Raw genomic sequence first — 22801 nt, 5'->3', positions numbered from 1 at the left:
TCCCCATTAGAGATGTAAACGATCTCCACCGTCTCCTTCTGAACAGGGGGGATGGAAGGTGGAGCCGATGTCGACGCCATCACCGCCGAAGGCTTTGTTTTTCGAGTATGGCGCGGCATGTTACTAACAACCTTCGCCTGGGCCTCCACCGCATTCAAGCTTTTCAGCCGCTGGTCCATAAGATCATTCGGCGACGTCCTACGGTCATGGGCCAGAGCCTTGGGGTGCAGGTTAGCAACGGTTTTGTCTTTGTGCAGCCCCATTCTCCGGAGGATATCCTCAGACAAGTCCCGTCCAAAGTGGTCTGCGAAAAAAAAAAAAAAAAAAAAAAAAAAATATAAAAGCAAGAATTAAGTAGAAGAAATAAATCGAAGTTCGAAAAACAGGAACATTAAGAGCGGTGATGGGCCTCACACCGACCCCACTCACCCTGTGCTAGGGCCGGTATGAGGCCGACATGGCAGAGCGGCTCATCCTGAAGAATGATCTGCGTTGGGGAATCCATCTTTTCGGCACCCCACCCTTGTCCGCCTCAAAAAGCCTCATCGCCGCCTTCTCATCCTCTCGTAAGAAGGACCTTGCGGCATCCATCTTGAGCTTCTTAGGGCCGACCCATCCGTCATGCTCCGCCTTAGTCTCACACCGCAAATTCACTTGGTCTTTGAAAGGAGAGGGCGGCGGATAGTCATCCAAGCACCTTAACATACACCCACCGATCTCTCCAGTCTTTACAAGAAGTAAGTTTGTCAACAGAAACATAACCTTTCTCCGTGTGCACACTGTACCAACCGACGCGCCCGGCCGATTGACGGTACTGGAGATAATGAAGCCGGCGGAATAAATTCACCGTCGGGGCCTCCCCCTTGAAGAGACAAAGCCACACAAAGCCGACTATCGTCCTCATGGCCAACGGATGCAGTTGGGCCACGGCGACGTTCATAGCCTTAATGATGGCCATGACGTACTCATTCAGCGGAAACCGGAGCCCGAACTCCAAGTGTCGCATGTATACGCCGGTATGGCCCGGCGGAGGGCAACAGACGGCCTGACCCTCCTCGGGGATAACAATCTTGTACCCCGCCAAAAAAGAAATGACCCTCGAAAAATTCCTCACCGAACAATCGCCAACTTATGGGTCCAAGTTCGGTCAACGCGCACCCTGCGACGACGTCACCGTGATCCATAACGCATCGCCTCACCTCTTTGGGACGAGCCTCTTCAAAGATCATCACCAAAATCGCCCGCGTCATCATCGACATCGAGTCATCCTCCCATTCCTCCAAAATTCGAGGATCGACTTCGGGAGAAGGAGACCGGGGCCCCTGTGCCTTATCGGAGGGCGTCCAACTTCTCCCCCTCATCAAGACGCGACGGGGAACCCCGGCGCCGCCTACTAGGCCTGGCATCGCAGAAGACATGTTTACCATAAAGACTTACAAAATTAAGAAATGGGAAAGTTTGTTTGTTACCTTGAAGAAAAAACACTCACGGAGTAACAACTCGAGAATTAGAAGACCAAGAAAACCCTTGAAAATTTAGAGAGGAAAATTTTGGGGAGAATGAAATTGGTGGCCAATTTCACGGGATAACTGCCCTATTTATAGGGAAAAGCCCATAAAGAAGGACCAATCAACGAACGACCCATGAAGCGTCAACCAATCAAAGATGCGCAGACACGTGTCGGACATGCAACCACGGATGTCAATCGTTGCAACAGCTTAGACGTCAATCAATGCACAGTGACCAAGCGTCTTCAACACGCCTATTCATATCTCTACGCCTATTCGCCTTCCTCAACAAATTCCCAAGCATCCGTTTCTCCGCCGGCCATATGATCAACCAAGCTAAGTAGCGCGGCACGGGGCAATCAAAAACAACCTAAGCACACCCAATCCTCGGTCTCGCCAACGTCACTTTCTTTTCCACATCGGATGCCCTTTACACATCCATGTGGAGGGGGATATGGTACGGCCTAAGAAAGACCAAAGCCGAGGTAAAAGAAGCCGCCGCAGAAGAAGCCGATGCGTAAATTTTCCGCAAAAACTTACGCAGAATATACGCTCAAACGTACATCGGAGCCCATACCACGGCATAGACTACGCCGGGGGCAAATTGATGGGACATATTCTGCACCGCTGACCAAGTCAACATATTGAGCAAGGTCAAAGATATCCACAGCAAGTCAACGACTTAGACAGCCCTAGCCGTGCAATTTGCAACGATCGGCCTGTTAACTGGGTCTCGGCATGGCAACTCACCCCGGGGCACACATCCGCGTACTCATATCCAAGACCCCTCGGCGGTGAGGCAACAGGGCCCGCCGGCCTGCCATAGGTCCCTCGGCCGAGGGGTAGATCAGTCTTTCCACCTGCTAGCCACTTGGCCACTACGTGACAAAAGGTGAAAGACTATAAATACTCCTCAACCTTCATTGAGAAAAGGATCCATCAAATACACAACTAAACCTAAATACACTATTCATCTGGTAATATCTTCCTTATCTCTCTACAATATACGTTCAGTCAAGTAACAACTTATCCTTTAAGTTTACTGACTTGAGCGTCGGAGTGAGTACGCTTGGCACAAAGCCAAGCCCTCAGTTCGTTCATTGTTGCAGGAGAGGCCGAGAGGAACGATTAAGACCAAAGGAGAATCCAACTCAAGACATCATTCAACAAGCCACGGGTGGTAACTATACTTGCTCTGGAATTACACCCGGAACAGTCATAAAGTGGGAAGTACATGGGGGTGCCCCACCTTGTCCCCCCTACCCATTTTATTAGAGGTCTTTACCGTCTGTTCGTCCCACCTGTCTATACCAAGACCTATTGTTTGGTGCAAGATGCAACTCTACTTATCAAACTACCAAAAATGAGATTGGATAACCACTAATCGGTAGTCGCTACCGAGTAACTTGAAATTTTGTTAAATGTTATTTTGTGGGTTGGGCCTTGGAATAGCCCACCACCTTTGACAACCTCCCTGATATGACGTGTTTATACAGTCTTTATCGAGTAAATTCTTAGCTATTTTAGCCTCGATTTATGTTATTTATAGTTATTTTAGCTCGCTTATGTATTAGAGTAGTGGTCATCTTTATCGAGAAAATTCTTAGCTACTTTAGCCAGACTTATGTTATTTATAGTTATTTTAGCTCACTTATGTATTAAAATAGTGGTTGTATTGTTTGGATATGTTTATTCGCATTTTAGGTTTAATGTGTAGGTGTCGTGATTAGGAATCGTATTCCGAGCTTGGGAAGCGACTTGGACACCATTGCACCATATCTTGGAGCAAAAACATACCAACAAATAGGCTAAGCCCATATTCTTTTGAACTGAAACCGTCTGAACTTAAACCGTCTGAACTTAATGGAGCTGAAATGAATTGAACTGAACTTAATGAAGCTGAACTGAATAGAACTGAACTGAAATAAGAGTTAATTTGTGAAGAGAAAAGCTGAATTGAACTGAACTGATTGAAGCTTAATAGAACTAAATTAAAATTAGCTAAAATCAAGTCCAAAAGAACATGGTCTAGGTGTTAGAATCTTGTGATTTTGAAAAGTCAAGGCCCAAAGTATAAAAGTCAAAACAAAGAAGCAAACAGGGAGGAAAAACCGCTATAAGCGACCAATCAGACCGTACCAAAAGGAGAGCCGCTATAAGCGGCTGGCTCGCTATAGCACGTCGCTTTGTATTGCTTTCTTCGATTGCTACATCGGTTTTAAGACCTAAAACTTGGCTATAATTAATCCTTAATTTTATCATTATGATCGTTCAATGGACTTATAATCCGAATTGAACTCAATTGAAAGAAACACAATTCATTCTCATTATTTTAGGCTGATTGTTAAAGCCTCATTTCGGCCTTACACAATAAAAGCCCATCAAATACAAAATTCAACCCAATAAATTCAGACCAAATCAAAAACTACTCCACAAATAAGCGAATCAATACTTTGTACATTACCGAAGCCAAGGGAATACATTTCTGGTAAATAAATACTCTCTGTTCGGTTAATAATTGACACTTTTTTTCCCCCTCAAAAAAAAAATAATTGACACTTTTTTTTTCCAGCGTTTCAGTTAATAATTTACACTTTTTTTTTTTACTAAATAAACTAACCCATATAACTGAGGTCCATTACATTTCCTCCTCATTTCAAATTGCTTTTGATTTTTTTAATAATTATAAACTCGTTTATCTCACTTTACCTTAATAATCATATATAAAATAATACGGAGTAGTAAATTATCTAGTGAAACGGAGGGAGTATAAATGTATAATTAACACTTTGTAAATCATGTGCTTACAATATTATGCCAAAGTTAGAGTAAATTAAAATCTCACTTTTTTGGAAAAAAAAAAAACTTTTCAAATCCAGTTTTTTAAAATTACTCCCTTATATAATGTTTTTCTAAAATTACTCCCTCGCTTTTATCAAAAATTGCTTCAAAACTCCAATTTAGGTGACTTATTCTGTATGTTTTTGAACTTATTATCCATTGTTATGAGTACCTTTTAAAGTGTAAATTGGCTAAGCCACAAACAGAATAAGTTCATAAATAGACAAAATAAGTAACTCAACTTGGAGTTTGAAGCAATTTTTGATAAAAATGCATCTTAAGGGAGATTTTAGGAAAAAATTTTATAAGGGAGTAATTTTAAAAAAACTGGATTTTAAAAAAGAGTTATTTTTAATTTACTCCCAAAGTTATAATAAAAACGATACTATTCAACTACCATCATTCTTTTTGGATACCCATGATGCTATGATGTATTGTCATGATATCTCTGTAATTAACCAATAAATTCATGGGATTAGAATTCCATGAATTCTGGTTTTTGGAAGTTGTTTGCTTATCCCATTTTATTTTACAAAAAAATGGGAGAGTTTTAAACTTCATAGGAGTTTCCAACCTCTATATAAAGGTTACCGGAAACTCCAAGGAAAAGGGAGTTCCAGCATGGCAACCAAACATAAAATCGCAATTCTAGTTAGTTCTAACGTATGAAATTAAATCAGGTAAATTGCAAACTAACACATCATTTTAATTCCTATATGAACCAAACGAGTTCAGTATTCAATTACCATCAATCATCATGATTGTGAAAATGAAGCCACTTGATCATTCGGAGTAATTAACATCCACACACACAAATCAAAACAAGAGCAAAAACAAATTCTTGAAGAAAATTTTCAAAAGATACAAACATTTATTAAGCTAGACGTTCGACAAAACGGGCATGATTGATGTGTAGGAAGCCACTTGAATAAGCATCCTCTATGGAAAACATGTTTACAACGTACCAATTCCGCAATTTCGCAATGCAATTCCATCTTATCAACAATATTTCGCAATTGTGTAAACTCAATGGTTTCCTTCACTTTGTTCATAAATTCAGGCATCGCGAGCCAAGTTAACTTATTTCCCGTATTTCCATTAAAACTTTTTAGCTGTGCTATTATACTACTAGTGTAGATCCCTGTGTTACAGCACGGTATTTTTTATAACGTACTAATATAATCTTAGTAAGAGGTAGAAAATGAAAGTTTATTTATTTTTGTCTTAAACCATTTTTATATTACTTTACTATAAAAATTAACTCTGTAATGCTATATCATTGCATGAAACTAATTTATGACATTAAATTACAATTAAGTGATGTAAAAATGTAATCTAATTAAAACGCATATAAACCTTATAAAAAAACAGGTAAAAACAGTATACCACGCACTTCAAAAGACGATTTACGAATAAGTAGACTAATATATTTTTTTTAATTAAAAAAATACATTAGAATTGTTACGTCCTTTAAAATATACACCATATTTAGAGTGTAACTGATGAAGGATAATATAAGAAACAGATTTACGTAATTTTAAGGTGTAAGTGATGACAATAATTATGTTAAAAACTTCATAAGAAGTAGGTTTGCGTAATTTTAGAGTGTAAGTGTGTAACTGATAAAGAATAATATTTATGGAAATGAAAATGATTGCATAATAAATTATGGATTTTAATGAAAAAGTCATAAATATGAATTTTAATTAAAAAATTAGATTTTAATTATAAGAATATATTAATTAAAAAGATAATAATGTAATGAAAAAAAAAATTTACTTGTTACCTTATTTAGCTAGATGCTTTTTGGAGGGAAAATTAAGAGACTTTTTATTCTCTTAGTAGTAGGGGATTCCTGGTTTTGTAGTTTAGAAGGATATATGAGAATTTTTTGGCAAATTGGTGTTTATTAGCAAAATAATTAGGGAGTTGGGGTTGGTTTGAAACTATTTTGACTTATGGTGTCCACGTCATCAGTTTTTATTTTTTTTCCAATTTTTATGGTAAGCCGCTAAGTTTATTTTCTTTTTTTTTTTTTTTTTTGAAAAAAAAAAAAAAAAGTGAATAGTAAAGCCGCTAAGAAACCTAGCGGCTTTACTATTCATTTTTTTTTTCAAAAACCGCCACCTTCTAACACTGATGACAACTTATTCTAGAAATGAATAACCACCAAAGCCGCTAAGAAAGTTAGCGGCTTTCCTATTTCTCTATTTTTCATAAGCTTATGACATTTATTATCTAAAAAATGACAAAGAGACAAAGCCGCTAAGAAACTTAGCGGGTTTGCCTAAAAATTGGGAAAAAAATGAAACTGATGACGTGGACACCATAAGTCTAAGTATTTTCAAACCAACCCCAACTCCCTAATTATTTTACTTATAAACACCAATTTGCCAAAAAATTCGATATATGACAAGGAAACATGACAGTCGATAAACGAAACCTTAGTCGAGATTGCATATGACATTTTTTCTCGTTCAAGCTGACGTCCTAAACAGATCACATCCGACAGTTGATTAACGTCCTTTTGGACCTTTTCTAGGTATTCTCCAAGATTAAGGGCATCCTCATCGCCCGAGTGATTATGAACATCGGGATCATAATCAACAACGATATCAGCCAAGAACACAAGTCGAGGACTAGGATCATCAGTAATAGTAAAAGAGTAGCAGCTGCGAATATAGTCTGTTACTTGCGTAACAAGTAACTCGACCGTGTTAGGGTCGAAGAGTTTTGTCCTGTAAATCACGTCTCTTGCAAGTCAGTCGTAATCTTTTCGACGAATAAAATTGTGACTAAAGTACCTAATCATTTGAGTTTGGTTGTTTGGGTATAAATCAGTGCTATGTATTTTGAATTCGTCTTCTCTTCCTCCTAGTATTAACATACTACTGCTCGGACATGGTTTATGAGAGATGTAGAAGAGAAACAAACCGTCTTCGGGCGGAACGACGTCGTTCCAAATGAAGAGGCTTAAGCCTACGAGTTTTGCGTCTTGATGTTGTATATTATTACTCATGTCTTATTTGAATGACGGCTACAAACTCTGAACAAGAAAAATTTATGGGGTAGAGTTAAGTTGGAGGGTTCTATATGGGTTTGTTTTGTGCGTGGATATAATTTGTAATCTAGGTAGCACCAAAACGGACACGGACACGGACATGACACGGACACGTGACACGACATCCCATGAAATTTAGGACACGGGACACGTTATTTAAATTTAATAAAATATATATTTTGTAGTTATATATGTGTGATTTTATTTTTGAAAATGTATTTGATATTAAATTTAAATAAATGAAGGTAAATTTGACGTTAAATAAAACTTATTCTCATTTCTAAAACCAAAAACCAACTTATCAATGCTATATATTAATTCCAGAAACCAAGGGACTTCAATGTAATTAAAGAAATCTATATAAATTAATTATACTATATAGTTTTAAATCGATAGCACCGTGTGATGGACCTGATAAAGGGATCTCAATGTAAATATTATATAGTTTTGGTTAAAAGTATAATATACAGATTCTTTGATAAAAAATATTTATGGAAATTACATTAAATTAAAGTAATTATATTTAGAAAATACAAGAATATAGTGATTTTCCTTAAAATTAACATGCCCCACTTATGGAATTAATTAGTATCATCATAGAATTATACATTAAATAAATGTAGTAAAAGTAATAGTAGTAGCAACGAGATTAATAAAATTAGCGGTAGTAATGTGGGAGTAGTGACAGTTATAATAATGATAGTGAGAGTAATGAAACTAACTACGAATGTAGTGAAAGTAACAATGGTAACAATGAGAAAAAGCATGAACAATTAAATAATCAATCGACTCAAGGAAATATTTTATTTATTTAAATATAGGTCGGATAAAATTAACGGGAATAATGAATTTAACGAAAAAAAATAGAGGAATTAGTAAAAGAAACAATAGTAACCACGGGAGTAGTGAACGTAATGATATTCAGAAAGAATGTCGTGAAAGTAATAATATTAATAGCGGGGTAGTGAATGTGTCTCATAATTTGAAAATAAATTTTACATTTCATCATAATTACAAGATATGCCGTAGTTAAATATATTACAAATAGTAAACGTGTGAGTTAGACAACTCCAACATAGTTTATTTCATTGAAAATAAAATTTAACGGTAAACAGAGGTAGCCCGGGCGAAGCCGGGCACCAAACCTAGTAATCAATATATTTCGACATCTCATTACTTGTCTAAAGAACATCATTTGCCCACCAAATTCAACCATATAACAATTCACGTCATTTACTTTAAATTCAACTATCCGTTTGAAGGTGTGTCCAAATACCATGGACACGGCTCAAAATACCATGGGCACGCGTCGGACACGTGCCCAAATAAAAGATGAAAGTTAGACACGGTTTTACAGGTGTCCGACACGTTTCGACGCGTGTCTGACGAGTGTCGTGTCCGACACGGGAACACCGATTAGGAGGAGTGTCCGTGCAACCTAGTTTGTAATTAGGGGTGTTTATTAGTTCGAGACCGGACCGGATCGGATCAGGTTAAATTCTCTAGAACGAAAACTAAACAAGGGTTAAAAGGTGGACAGAGTATCGTCGGACCATATTAATATTGATCTGGTTTGTTTTTGACTAGAAAAATGGGTGGACCAGATCAGACCGGACCAAAGTGGATCACGTATAATTGTCATCGACATGATGTGGTATAATAAATTAGAACTCTAGAAGTTCGTGATATGAACAAAATAAGAAACGTAATCTTTTCACTACATTTAAGTACATTACTACATATTATGTATTGTACTTAATACTCGTACTTGTAAATAAAGTAGAAAATAAATCAATAAAGTTATAATTTTAAAGATTTTTTTGTCATATAGATTCGGTCCATGGTTCGGTATGTGGTCCATTCAATTTGGACTAGGATCGGACCAAAGACGAAAATTAATTAAGTAAATAGGCGGACCGTGGACCGGACCAAATAATATACAGTCCAATCTAGTCTGGACTAAATGGTCTAGTTTTGTCTGATCTTTAGTCCGGACCACTTAGTGAACACCACTATTTCTAACCAGGAATTACATCGTTTCAACTCGTTCATGGATATGGGAATAACAAAACACAAAAGGTAAAAAATAAAAAAATGATCACGGTAATTGTTAGGGAATATTACGGATAATAAAGAGTATAACATAATAAAGGAAATTGTATTATTATTATTCAGTTGTCTCTAAACGATTACAGTAGAAGACTAAATATAATGCTCATAAGTTTGATAACCCTAGATTTAAAATCTCCTTTAGTTTATTCCACAAGGCAATAATATATTATTACGATTTCCGTAATATTGCCTAACAGTAATGCTTGTATAGACAATCGGAGTAAATAAATAATGTTGCACTGCATCATATATTCATACTCCTATACTAGTTCCTAACCTAAAAACTCAGCAATATTGCTTTGGCGTCATGGCTAAAATGGCAGTCGTATTCGGATTTTATCTGTTACAAGTCCTTGTGTTACTACTTGTGTCTAACTGCCAAGGTATGTTCTTCACTAATAAATTGTGATAATTAGCTTGTTTTGAGATGGACATTGATCGGATATACCCGTCTTAAAATTATTTCTTTGCTTAGTTTACATCCAAAAAAATTGTGAGTTCGTGACAATTATCTTAGATGTGTACAAGTTTTCGACGAGATGCCACCCACTAGCGTAGCCACATATATCACAAATATGGTTGTGGGGGATTGAACGAGAAAAAGGATTGTACATTAGATGTACTAATATTTAATGATTTTTTTTGAGTTTTTGTATATTTTTTTCGAGTAATATAGATTTTATAAATTACATTTTAGTTTTATAATGTCAAAAATCAAATTTTTTTGAGTTTATATGTAATTTTTTTGAGTTATAATGTAACTTTTTGAGATTATAGTTTAAGTTTCAAAAACTTTATAATAAAACTCAAAACATTTAGATAAAACTCAAAAACTTTATCTTAATGCTAAAAACTTATACCATCTGATCTACTACATCAAAATTAAAAGTATAATCCAATTACTGGCTTGAGACCCACAACTTTCCGACAATTACATTAGAATAGACCCACTGGCCTAGCCACATATATTGGCTTGAGACCCACAACTCTTTTCGACAATTACATTAGAATACACCCACTGGCGTAGCTAGACCTGTACTCGGGCCAGGCTAAGGCCGAGTCGGGCTGGCGGGCCTTAGCATTTTATTTTTTTTACTTTTTATTTTTGCTAAAATGTCGGGCCAAGGCAGGACCGGGCTGGAATTTCAGGACCCGGGGCAGGCCAGGGTTAACGGCGGGCTAAGGCCGGGCCGGCCCGTTCAGGCTAGGCCGTATAAAATAACGGGCTAGGGCGGGCCGGGGCCGGGCTTTGCCGGGTCAGCCCGTGCTAATGGCCAACTCTAGGCGTAGCCACATATATGGTTATCCGTTTTGAAAATTTTATCTTTAAGACCTCGTAGTAAGAAATGATTAATAATTACATTAGAATAGACCCACGGTTAAAAGATTCTGGCTCCGCCGCTGATGCCACCAATAAGAAAAACTCATTTAGTCGATAATAATATCGCATCCTTCTGTTCATGGATACACTTATGCTTTTCCGTTCAGGAAATCAGCAAGTTCATTCGAGTCCAAGAATGCATCACAATATGAATCGTATTTTTTCTTTGTACAAGTTTCTCTAATACATGGCCATTACATGTCTTTCCTTAATCTCTTGACATTGTTAGGGACGGAGAATTGCGGTTTAGGTAACATTCAGTATGGAGTGGTGAGAAGTGGAAGAATAGTACAAGGCCAAGATGAATGGAATGTGACAATGCTTCACACTTGCAAGACTTGTTCAATGGGTCACATTGTATTTGGAAACTGTGATAATTGGAACACTGTCGAACCTGTCGATCCTGATCTTTTACTAAAGCGCGGCTCTCTTTGTATTCTTAAAAGAGGTCAATTCCTTGCGCCTGGTGAAACTGTTCAATTCTCTTATGCTTGGGATCCACCCGTTGTTTGGTTCCCTTCGTCTGCTGACGTCCACTGTATCGGCCAGCCTGTTTACTCTATTACGGCTTAATTCTTTAGTCTTGACGATGATTATTTCGACAATAAACCAGGAAAAAGCATTTGGACTAACTTAGTAATTGATGTAGTCGGGGAGGATTTTAATGAAATTGTCGATCCTACACTGGTAATATAAGATCTTCTTTCAAGAAACTATTTGAGTTTGTCACGTCTATTTAAGTTTTTACTGCGTCGATTATAAAGGATACATGAATCAGCATTGAGAACACAGAATGCAACAGATACTCTGTAAATGACAGAAAACACGAAAAAGATAATGTCGTTAATTTGAACTAATGAAGTGATTTTGACTGAATTGGTACAATTTGATAATGAAAATATTGAAAGTGTGTTTTTGGCAACAATTGGTCTCCCTTGTGACGGGTCACCATTTGTGGCGGATATTTTGTGAGTTAAAATGGTAACAAAATGGGTTAGTGGAGAAAGGGGACCACATGAATAATGTTGCAGAGAGAGAAAAAGTGGGTACTTTGTGAGGTAAAATGGTATCCGTCACTCCAGAGTGACGGATATGTGCCGTCACAAATGAGATTTTGTGTTTTGGCAAATATCAATTCCAATTTCTCAATCATGAACAAATTTAGTAAGGAATAACAAAATAAATGGTAAGAAATAAAAATGATCACAGCAGCGAAGTAAATAAATAATGTTGCACTACATCATACTCCTAGACAGTAACAAAAAAAAAAAAAAAAAAAAAAAAAAAAAAAAAAAAAAACTGAAGATATTGCTTTGGCCTGCGCCATGGCTAAAATGGCACTCGTTTTTGGATTTTATGTGTTACTGCTAGTGTCTAACGTCACGGGTCAAGGTATGTTCTTCACTAATAAATTGGGAGTATTAGCATGTTTTGAGATGAAAAAGTCATTGATCGGATATATCCGTTTAGAGTTGACATTGGGCCGTGTTGGGTCGACCGGCCCATCGTGCCTTCCCCCAAAATGGCCCGGCCCAAGCACGGATATTGGGCTGGTCGTGCCTGGCCCACTCACTCAAACCCGCGTCGCGGCCCGCTCCTGGCACGTCTAGTTTCGTGCTCAGGCCGTGCCTGGCCCATGGGCTAATCGTGTCTGGCACGTGGGCCAGCCCAATAGTCATAATATTTTTTTCCTAAATACCTTTTTATTATATAAATAATGAATATTAATGATTTAAATATATATTTTATTAAATATTAATGTACTTGATGTCTTGATTAATTGATTACTTGTATTTTTAATATACTAGATCTAATTAAATAATTAAAAAACGATATTAAAAAAGGAATTTAATTAAATAATTAAGAAACGGGGCAAATCTCGAGTCGTGTCGTGCCAGGCCCGCCGTGCCTGGTTCCTGTTGTACCCTCCGTGCTTAGGCCGTGTCGTGGGAATTCCCAAAATATGCAGCCACAACCCGCCTTCAACCCGTTCGTGTCATGCCCGTGCTGTCAGTACTGTTCATCCGTGTCATGTCGGACTCGTGCCGTTCCAGTGCCGCCCGCCTTAGCCTGGTCCGGATTGCCATCTCTATATCCGTTGTAAAGTTTAGTTAAAACCTCGTCTTAAAATTATTTCTTTGCTTAGTTTACATTCAAAAAAATCGCGAGTTGGTGACAATTATCTTAGATGTGTATAAGTTCTCGACGAGATGCACCAATACTAAACTCACCTGTTTCTAAACATTAGATATGACTCATATGAGTCATATTTTTCTGTGTGTAAGTTTTTCTAATATACATACATCTCTTACCTTAATCGAACTCTTGACGTTAGGGTCGGAGAAGTGCGGTTTAGGTAACATTCAGTATGGAGTGGTGAGAAGTGGAAGAATCGTAGGAGGCAAGGATGAATGGAACGTGACAATGCTTCACACTTGCAAGTCTTGTTCGATGGGAAACATAATATTTGGAAACTGTGAAAATTGGAACACTGTCGAACCTGTCGATCCTGATATTTTTCTAAAACACGAGAGATTTTGTATTCTTAAAAGAGGTCAATTCCTGAAGCCTGGTGAAACTGTCCACTTCTCCTATGCTTGGGATCTACCTGTTGTTTCGTTCCCTTCGTCTGCTGACGTCCGCTGTAATGGCCAGCCTACTTACTCTATTACAGTTTAATTCTTGACGATGATTATTTCGACATACCGTTTTCTTCATTTTAGTTGTTTTGAACTAATTGAGTAATTGATATGGTGGGTGAGAACTTTAATGAAATTGTCGATCCTACACTGGTAATATAAGTCCGTCTTTCAAGAAACTATTTGAGTTTGTGACGTCTCTTTTAAGTTTTTACTGTGTCGATTATAAAGGATACATGAATCAACATTGAGAACACAGAATGCAACAAATTAAATACCCTGTAAATGACTGAAAACAGAAAACAGAAAACAGAAAACAGAAAACATTCAGAAGTATACTGGGAGTTAAAGGAAAGTGGTAATTATTCTCTAGAAAGGAAAATGTCAACTTGGGTTGATACATCTGAACAAATGTTAATTATTCAGTAATTTGTCTACGACGGATTGATTAACTCACAATTGAACAAGATTACTACCGGTTTAACCCCCTGGAAACAAAGAAGACAGCTAACACATACGACGAAAAACAAGTGTGTTAATTAAGCATTTAAGCTCCTTTCCTCTTCTTTGAGGGTGGCTCCTCCTTTTCCTCATCTTCTTCTTCTTCTTCTTCTTCTTCTTCAGCATCATTGTCGTCATCATCATCTTCCTCACCAGCATCATCATCGTCATCATCATCGTCGTCATCACCGTCATCGTTGCCGTCCTCTTCTTCCCCTTCTACTCCCTCTCCATTGGCCTCAGGCTCATCCTCGGGAACTTCTTCATCACCATTTGCTTCCTCACCTTCATCGTCCTCATCAGCAGCCTTCTCATCAGCTTCATCATCGTCTTCATCATCGTCGTCATCTGCATCTTTGCACTCGGAATCAGGTTCTTCCGTCTTGTTGAACTTGGCTATAGAAAGCCTACAAAGTCATATATATTGATCAAACATTGTAATTTCTCATCCATCTCCTTAGTATCAATAAGTAATACTATAACAAATTAATACATCACTCATTAACTCACCATTTTAATGAGCTAGGCTCCTGTGGGAGCATGATGTCACCACTTGGAAAAGTTCCTAGCTGAAACAAACCGAATAACAAAGATATGTATTAATCACAGCATCACGAGAGCATACTTAAAGATATGGAGCTAAAACCAGGAACTGTTGATCTCAACTACAGTTAAGACTTAAAACTTAAAAGACTTGAAGAAATTAGTAAGCAAACTTCACAAAACTTAGGGTGTGTCTGGATTGGAAGATTTGGAGGGAAAAGAAAGGGAGGGAGAGTAGGGGAATTAAAATCCCTTGTTTGGATAGCAAATGAGGGTGGAGAGAAATGGAGGGGGAGTGATTTAGAGGGGTTGAATTTCCCTCCTCCAAGCCTAATCAAAATCTCTCCACAATAAGCAAGATTTGGAGGGAAATTGTATCCAAACACCCACACCCCACACCCCATTCCCCCTCCCCTTCGCCTTCGCCTTCGCCTTCCCTTCTATCCCTTTCCCTTCCCTCCTTCCCCCTCCCCTCCCCTCCCTTTCCCTCCACAATAGGCAAGATTTGGAGGGAAATTATATTTACTTAATTTGAATCTTCTAAAAGGTGGCCATTAAACTTAAGTTGTCTTTAGACATAGAGAAAGGTGGACATAAGGTCGTCACATAGCTCGAAGTTTCTCACACTCCCTCTCATCTAAGTTAGTTAGTTAACACATATATGCCCATACGAAAACCAGCAAGTATCAACCCTGTCTGGCTGTCTTCATACCCACCTTTTGAGAATGTGCAGCAAACCATCTTAAACAAGAAATAAAATGTGCTATTTTGTGTCCCTCGAAAGAATACATCGCGGGAGTTTCAAAATTATAAGAGTTAATTTTACTGTCATGTAAAGTATTATCGCGCAGCTTAGACAAACCCAAAATACAAGAAAATCTTTCCACAGCCAAGGTACATAGGACTCACTAAAGATCACTCACTGAAATAGGCCAATTACCCTATGTGATTCTCCTATAACTCTGTTCAGCTAAGCAAAGTCTGTAACCAGCAAACCAATAAATCAGCAAATTCGACGGAAACGACAACAAAATTCACTCTATCAGTTTATGACACACTCAGATCTAGAAACAAGTACACAGAAACACAAAATTCTTAGAAGAACAAATACAATTACCAATCAAAAACATAACAAATTGCAAAATATACTCAAAATAGCATTGTTCTAAAATTTAACCATCAATTAGCAGGAAATTCAACCAAATGAAGCTCTAAAAACAGCAATTAGGATAACAAATTACCATAAAAACAAAATTGAAGACAAAATTGAGCTAAGAAAAGGGAATTGTAGGTTATACCATAGCAAGAACAATGGAAAGAGACTGAACAGCTGCAGAAGCAACAATTTCAAGCAGAAAACTTTCTAAAACGGCACCGTTTGAACATAAGCTTGCAATCTCCATTGAAGCACCTGAAAAACCACGTAAACGAACAAAAAAAGAAAAAAGAAAAACAACGAAAAGAAAGAGTAGAAATTGAATTGAGAAAGGGAGAGAGGAATTTAAAGATGGTGGTGAAAGAGAAGAGAATTGATTCTTCGATAAAACCCTACAAAACAGGGAATCGAATTGGGGAAAGTGAGAAATTAGGGTTTTTCAATTGTTTTTCGACAAGTCTTTTTCATTTATTTATTTTTGCTTTATTGTTGTTTGTTATGGGTGTTTGTTAGCTTTAACTTTGCCCATTATAACACTAATTCTCAAATAGAATCGTTATTCATCTTACTCATTCACAAATTAAATCAATTGTTATACGGATACAACGTAAAATAACTATACCGATTTTATTTAATGGGTCCTTCACGTTATTTATATAGTTAAAGCGGTAACATATTATGAGACCAATTACAAAATTTACTAGAGTTTGAACACTTAAAATGGAGAGGAAAATAGGCGCGGTTCAAGCATAATTACCTCTTAGTCCCACAAGATACATGCAATGTTTGTGAAGGAGCCTATTACGAAACCTCTTACATACCGAGTAGTTAGTTTTAGTACTCCGTAACGTTTTATTCTAATTTCCCGTTTTAATGTAGTGTATGACTCCCGTATTATGATAATGTGAAACAATCTCTTAGGGTCCGTTTGGATTGAAGGAATTGGAGAGAAGGGGAGGGAAAGGGAGGGATTTAATTTTCTTTGTTTGGATAAAAAATATGGGAGAAAGGAAATGGAAGGGGAGAGAAATGAGAGGACTTATTTTCCCTCCTGTAGAACAAACTATAATCTTTCCAAGGGTGGCAAGATTTGGAAAGAAAACATTATTTGGACTCTAATTATACCACCAACATCCTTCAATCCTCCATCCATTCTTCATCTCCCTCCTTCCTCCCCTTCCATTTCCCTTTATAATTTTTGTTATCCAAACACCCACATCCCATTTGCCCTCCCCTTCTCTCCCCTCCCTTCACCTCTCCTCACTCCCCCTCCTCTCCCATTCCCTCCTAAAATTGTATCCAAACGGACCCTTAGAGAATTGACTCGTTGAGCTTGGTATTTAATTTAAAAAATTGTAGATTTAAAACGTGAAAAACGACGCTCTAGAATAGAATTTGTAGAGAACTTCCTACATAATACTCCGTATTTATTTAGATTTCAAACTTTTTAATCAAATTGAAGTAATTCATAAAATAGTAGCTAATACTTGGGACTTAGGAGTACAGGTTACAATCAATATGAGACACCAAAGCTATTTGGTTGATTATTGGTTAATGTATTGCTAACAGACTAACAGTGATCTAGGCCTTGTGTCATTGTGTACCTGACTGAAAACTAACCGCAAGTCTCCCTTTTAACGGGTAAATCATCACAAGCTTGCGACGGATCAATTACTAGTATATTATACATATGGGTAGATAAGACAAAACAGAATGCGTCCTGTATATCCATATGGTGATATGGGTAGTATTTGACCCGTCCCAAATTTGTGAGAATTTGCGAAAAACTATAGCTCTTTTTTTTTTTTTTTTTTTTTTTTTTTGACAGCTGTAAAGAAAAACTATAGCTCTGAGCGCATTAATGTTCATGTTTCATAGTGTCACTCTTAGAAGGTAAAGAGTGACTATGTTGTATTTGGTAAGATCTCTTAAGTTTAAAGGTTGCAATTGACAGATCAAGGACCTACAAAAGTGATGGTTTACCCTTAATGTTAGCATTACTACACTAATCACTCTTATCATTTGTTGTTTAAGCAACATCTATGGGTATGGCCTAGATACTTCCCCTTAATTTCACCACTCCCCTTAAATCTAAACTCATTCTCAGAGGAATTAAGCATCCCGACACGATGACGAGTGAATGCAGCTCCTGCAAACACTCTTTCGATATAACCAAATCAAAGCGAACCAGAAGAGGCTCTAATTTGACCAAAGGCGAAGATAAGGTCACTCCTGCGAGTCATTCAGATTGTTCAGAAGAAGTTGAGAAAGATGCGGAAGAGATTACTGGACGTGGGAAGCTTAAGCAGTTCATCAAAGTTGACGGGCTAGATCAGGATACATCTGGAGAGAAAGACAAGGGTCGGGCAGTTCTCAGCAAGCATTTTGCAGACGAGAAACAACTTCAGTTGGTGATCAAGAGGCCTGATGGTGGTACACAAAATGTGAAATTCAAGAGGTTCGTTAAGCGTTATGTTAAAGCTTTGAGTCATCTTGTCAGGTCTAAGCGCGGCCAACACCTCGATAAACCCGTTCTACGCCTTACCATGTGAATCACAAACTGAAGCAAGTACTGTTTTCATTAATGATCACAGTTGTTATGAAGTAAAATCCATATCCAGTGGATCTTATATGCTGTGTAATGAGTATTCTCCTTCAGCCTGTATATTGTTGAATGGAATGCTATCGATTGCGAGTATTTCATTTCCATCCAATCCAAACTATTTTTCCCTAATAACAGATAAATTAAAAATGAGAGATATTTGAAAGCAGCTGTATAAATATAGCTAGCAACTCCATAAAATGTGGCCGCGTAACTCGTGAAATTAGAGGTGATCGTGGATCAGGCCTCTGCCAAGAAGAGTCTTGCATCGGCTAGCACCTGTAGTTGCAAGACTCTTCTTTAATTGAAATTAGCATTTATTTATAAGTTAAACCAGTGATCTTGACGAATGTCTACTGTTGTCAATTCCTGCATGGTATTCACAGAATCACAGTTGCACCAAGAGTTCTATTAACTCTGAACTTAAAAGTTGAAACGTAAATAAAAACCAAAGTTACAACTTAGGAAGGTTGAAAAGAGACGAGAAATATAATCAAGTCCCCTACTGACTAAAATGCATCGCAGGAGAAGCTAGACTTTCAGGTATCAAGGTTCTACCTTGGCTGCTGCTGAAGCATAGCTTACACTGCTATCTCTCATGCTTTTGCATTGGCTCGATTGTTCATATCGAAGGAATCGAATCTTCATCTTAGTCGAGCAATTCTTCATCATCTGAAAAATTAGAATGAATTGTTAGATACAGCGACATTGAAAACTATAAATACACTCAAAAGGTAAAAAAAAAAAAAAAAAAAGATCATTTCAGTTACTTCATCAAGTTAAGTACACTACGGAGTAAGAAGTAAGAACATGGATTATTATTTGGCCTAAAGAAAGCGATGTAACGAAGGCTCCATATATTAAACTTACATGAAGGAAAACACTGATAGGATGACGACCACAAATAGTGTTATCAAACTCCAATAAATACTGTTTGAATGCATCGGGATCTCCTGTTTCTATAATATCCATGCCCATTCGATCCAACGCTTCAATGGACTTGTGGATGGCTCCATGTTTCTTCTCATAGTATGTGTAGTTGAAACTAAGTAATAAAATCGAGTCATTTAGTATTTAAAATGAAACTATAATCAGGAATAAGACAGGCATCATAAAAAAACAGCTTCGAGAAAATGACAAACCGGGAACCCCAGTGACAAAAATCGGATGACACTGAAAAGAAATTGCTGTCATCATCTATATATTTTGCCAGTAGTTGCCCATATAAGGCCTCGTTTTCAGCACTTGCTGCACCAACTAAGATTGGAACAACTTTCACTGGATGTCTGCAGTATTTTCAGATGTAAGTGTAAGAGGCAATGTATAATCCACAAACTAGAATAACAGATATATTAGTGTTACCCTTCGAACACTTTCGCAAGATAAGGCAAGTGCATTTCCATGCTATGTTCAGCCTCATCAACCCGAATATCCATCATTTCAAATTTCCCAGTTGTCTTGAGCTCCTCAATTACTGTTTTGCCAATAAGCGCAGTACATTTGATTAATCTTTCGATAAGCACATAATGATTTGACAACAAATAATGTAGCAATGTCACACAGTCGCTTGAATTATGATTGTTTTGGAGCTAACTACTCCGATCCACTAAAACGCTCTCAACATAAGTGACAAAGATTTTACTAAGATCCAGGTAATTGTATAACAACGCCAATTTTTAAGTGTAGAAGAGTTCAGTTATATTTTACACAACCATTTTCCTTTACAGTTTACAACGAGCCAAACGCTTATTACTTTTGGTTTTGGAATAAAACAAAATGGCTCATTAAACCCCACGGGTTTGTTCTACTGCAAAGTATTAGTCTGTCAATGCAACTATCATTAGGTCTTGCGGAAACAACCTATCGGTGTTCTTAGTGTTGACAGTATCAAAAGCATACATATATATAAGCCTTCCTGTCCCACCATAAGTAGGAGGACTTAGAACCACCATAGTAGTTGTTCTAGAAGAGACTTTGGAATATACAAGGAAGAGAGACAAATAATTACAAGCGCATACCTTCAAGATCAATTGGGAGATCTCCTATAGGGGTTTTGTACACTGTGGCACTCGAAAGAGCGCATTTTGGGGTATAATAGTGATGCGATGGACCAAGCAGGAAAATGCGCTTGCTGAAAGGAACGTAGTGTTTATCAGCAACTCAGAGTAACAAAAATAAGATACAAATTCAAATTTTAATCTCCGACCACAATTTAGTATTTCTTTTCTTTTATTTAGCTTTTGTCCTGAAGACATTACTTACATGTTAGTTGGGTCAATGTTGCCAAATGCATAAGCAGCTGCACGGCCGGAATATGAGTATCCTGCATGCCTGGTTATAGAGAGTTTCCGATGGTAAAGATGACATTCGCCACACAAAGATTAGATGCCATATAAAGTAAACTGCACAAATACTTACGGAGCAATAACTCCTCGTACATCAGAAGATTTGCTGAGGTCAGCTTCTTGAAGCCAACTCTCTATTTCCAAAGCTAACTTGCTAGCTGAAAAGAAAAGATAAGCCTGCCTTAAAAATGCAAGAGGAATAAAAAAACCAAACCCTATTGCACAACCTTACGACTAAACAGCCATGATAGCAAGGTAAAACCTCATAACATTCAATCAAATACAATAACATTGCAGTGTGCCCAAAAAGGCTTCCACGTATTGCTTGTTAACAGGACGGACGACCGCAATCTTGGCCCCATGTTGAACCCACAAAGAGGCAGTTTAAGGACTATTCATAATTTCATAGTAAAAACTGCATTGAGGATCACATCGTACATCTACTTTACTACATATTCTATCAACTACATGCCCAAAATTACAGCCCTACAAAAATACAAACGGTTACACATGTTTAAAAACAACAAGAAAAGAATCCTCAAAGAAGTGGCCAGAATACGAGTTACACAAATGGCATGTCAATGTCTCAACCCTACTATTATTCAGATTGGTAGGCCCTATCTAACATGGTACCAGGACACTTCCAATATGACCAAAAAGCGAACAGAAATGTCTGATTCTCAGTATTAATTTAATACAACCATAACAGAGTCCCAATCCCATAGCTCATCTCCAATCCATGAATCTCATTAACATACTCCATTGAACATTAGAAATAGACACGTCAGTTATACATCAAATAAGTATCCGTCATCAGTAATCACTATGAGTACGACTTGCATTTAAATTATCTTCTGAACCATTCAAATTAGTTTCAGCTACTACACCAGACAACCATGGTCCATGGTTATCACTGCTAAACCATTGCTCCAAAAGCACGAGCTATTGGAGCTTGAGGAAATGCAGTTTTAACTTTTAAGTACGCCTTACATATTTCCAAATGCCGTACATTCATATATTTAATGGAGCAGTACCAGGGGCGATTAGTTCTCCTTAGCATGCCAACAGAGAATAAGATTCTCTTACAACTAACTCCCAAAGTCAAGATGTATGAAACTATGAACTAAGTTCAGCCAGTCAGCCAAATATTGGTTATGGAGTTAATTATATGATAATGTTATCCAATATGCAATTGAAACCATTTACCCGGAATTACTTTCCGAAAAAACTCTAAAAAGTCTGTTAATCTACTCCTATTTCTTAGCTGATGAAAAGCTCAAATTGTTCAGTTGCATTGAACAAAAAACGTTGATGGGAAACCAGTTGAAAAGCGCGTACCGAGCTAGTCTTGCTTAAGACCGTCTTAAACTTCCAACGATAGACAGTATAGCTATCACTAAATGAGCTACATGACACGGAAAGAGGCCGTCTTAAGCTTAAAACCCGTCTCAAATGAAATTGTGTGCTATTGTATAGATGATTAATCAAATTCTAACAACCCAACAAATCAGAAAACACGAAAACAATACCAAAAGCTTCAATCATACTAAAAAAAATCATCAATATCTAACAATTTAAACTCTTTAATTTCTATTTTAACATCCCAGAAATTAAAAGTTCCAAACTTTCTAATCCAACTAATAGTAATCAGCAAAATCAAAATTCAAATTCTCAATATCAAATTTCCCAGTAATAAAGAGGCATAGCATGAAAGATTACAAAATCCCAGGAAAAAGAAGTACAAAAATTGAAAGAAAGATATCTTACGATTGTTGGTGTACCAAGAACCAGCATGGGAAGCTTTCCTGATGATCTCACCCATTTTGTTGATGAACAAGAACCCTAATCACAATTGAGATTTTCTGGGTTTTAATACTTAATTAGTGTAATTGGAAATTGGAATAATTGTGAAGTGGTGCTTGCGTGAAAGAATATTTGAACAACACTGTATTTTTGATGATGATTCCGTTATGATTTTTTTCTCTTCAGGGAATTTTTTTTTATTTTTTTTTTGGTTTTAAGGGTAATTTATCGGTTTTGTTATGTAATGAAAGGAGTTCGGATAAAACTGAACCGATCTGAATTATATTTTACTGACTTTATCAGTATTTG

The 22801-nt window shown here is 37.3% G+C and overlaps 3 protein-coding genes and 1 long non-coding RNA gene across 4 annotated transcripts; 2 read left to right on the top strand and 2 right to left on the bottom strand.

Annotated features, from left to right (window-relative positions):
- The first annotated feature begins 9819 nt into the window (after positions 1-9819).
- Positions 9820-11616, top strand: LOC141615290 (uncharacterized). The gene is made up of 2 exons (XR_012529782.1): positions 9820-9905; positions 11133-11616. It is a non-coding gene; the product is annotated as an uncharacterized LOC141615290 (long non-coding RNA).
- Positions 11617-12237: 621 nt separating this feature from the next.
- LOC141614606 (uncharacterized) lies at positions 12238-13582 on the top strand. Its single transcript, XM_074433352.1, has 2 exons — positions 12238-12295; positions 13239-13582. Exons 1-2 carry the CDS (start codon positions 12238-12240, stop codon positions 13580-13582), a joined length of 402 nt encoding a protein of 133 aa, XP_074289453.1.
- Positions 13583-13887: 305 nt separating this feature from the next.
- LOC141612261 (uncharacterized) lies at positions 13888-16278 on the bottom strand. The gene is made up of 3 exons (XM_074430994.1): positions 15885-16278; positions 14554-14612; positions 13888-14450 (listed from the first exon to the last, which is right to left on the bottom strand). The coding sequence occupies exons 1-3, from the start codon at positions 15987-15989 to the stop codon at positions 14090-14092; spliced, it is 525 nt and encodes a 174-aa protein (XP_074287095.1). The 5' UTR covers positions 15990-16278; the 3' UTR covers positions 13888-14089.
- A 2408-nt stretch (positions 16279-18686) lies between these two features.
- Positions 18687-22704, bottom strand: LOC141612264 (uncharacterized). Its single transcript, XM_074430997.1, has 8 exons — positions 22457-22704; positions 20763-20847; positions 20607-20675; positions 20363-20475; positions 19707-19818; positions 19487-19630; positions 19215-19389; positions 18687-19016 (listed from the first exon to the last, which is right to left on the bottom strand). The coding sequence occupies exons 1-8, from the start codon at positions 22509-22511 to the stop codon at positions 18891-18893; spliced, it is 879 nt and encodes a 292-aa protein (XP_074287098.1). The 5' UTR covers positions 22512-22704; the 3' UTR covers positions 18687-18890.
- Between the last annotated feature and the right edge of the window lie 97 nt (positions 22705-22801).

This window comes from Silene latifolia, chromosome 11 (assembly GCF_048544455.1).
Source record: "Silene latifolia isolate original U9 population chromosome 11, ASM4854445v1, whole genome shotgun sequence".
NCBI classification, from domain to species: Eukaryota; Viridiplantae; Streptophyta; class Magnoliopsida; order Caryophyllales; family Caryophyllaceae; genus Silene; species Silene latifolia.
This window is presented reverse-complemented; position numbering and strand designations above follow the sequence as displayed.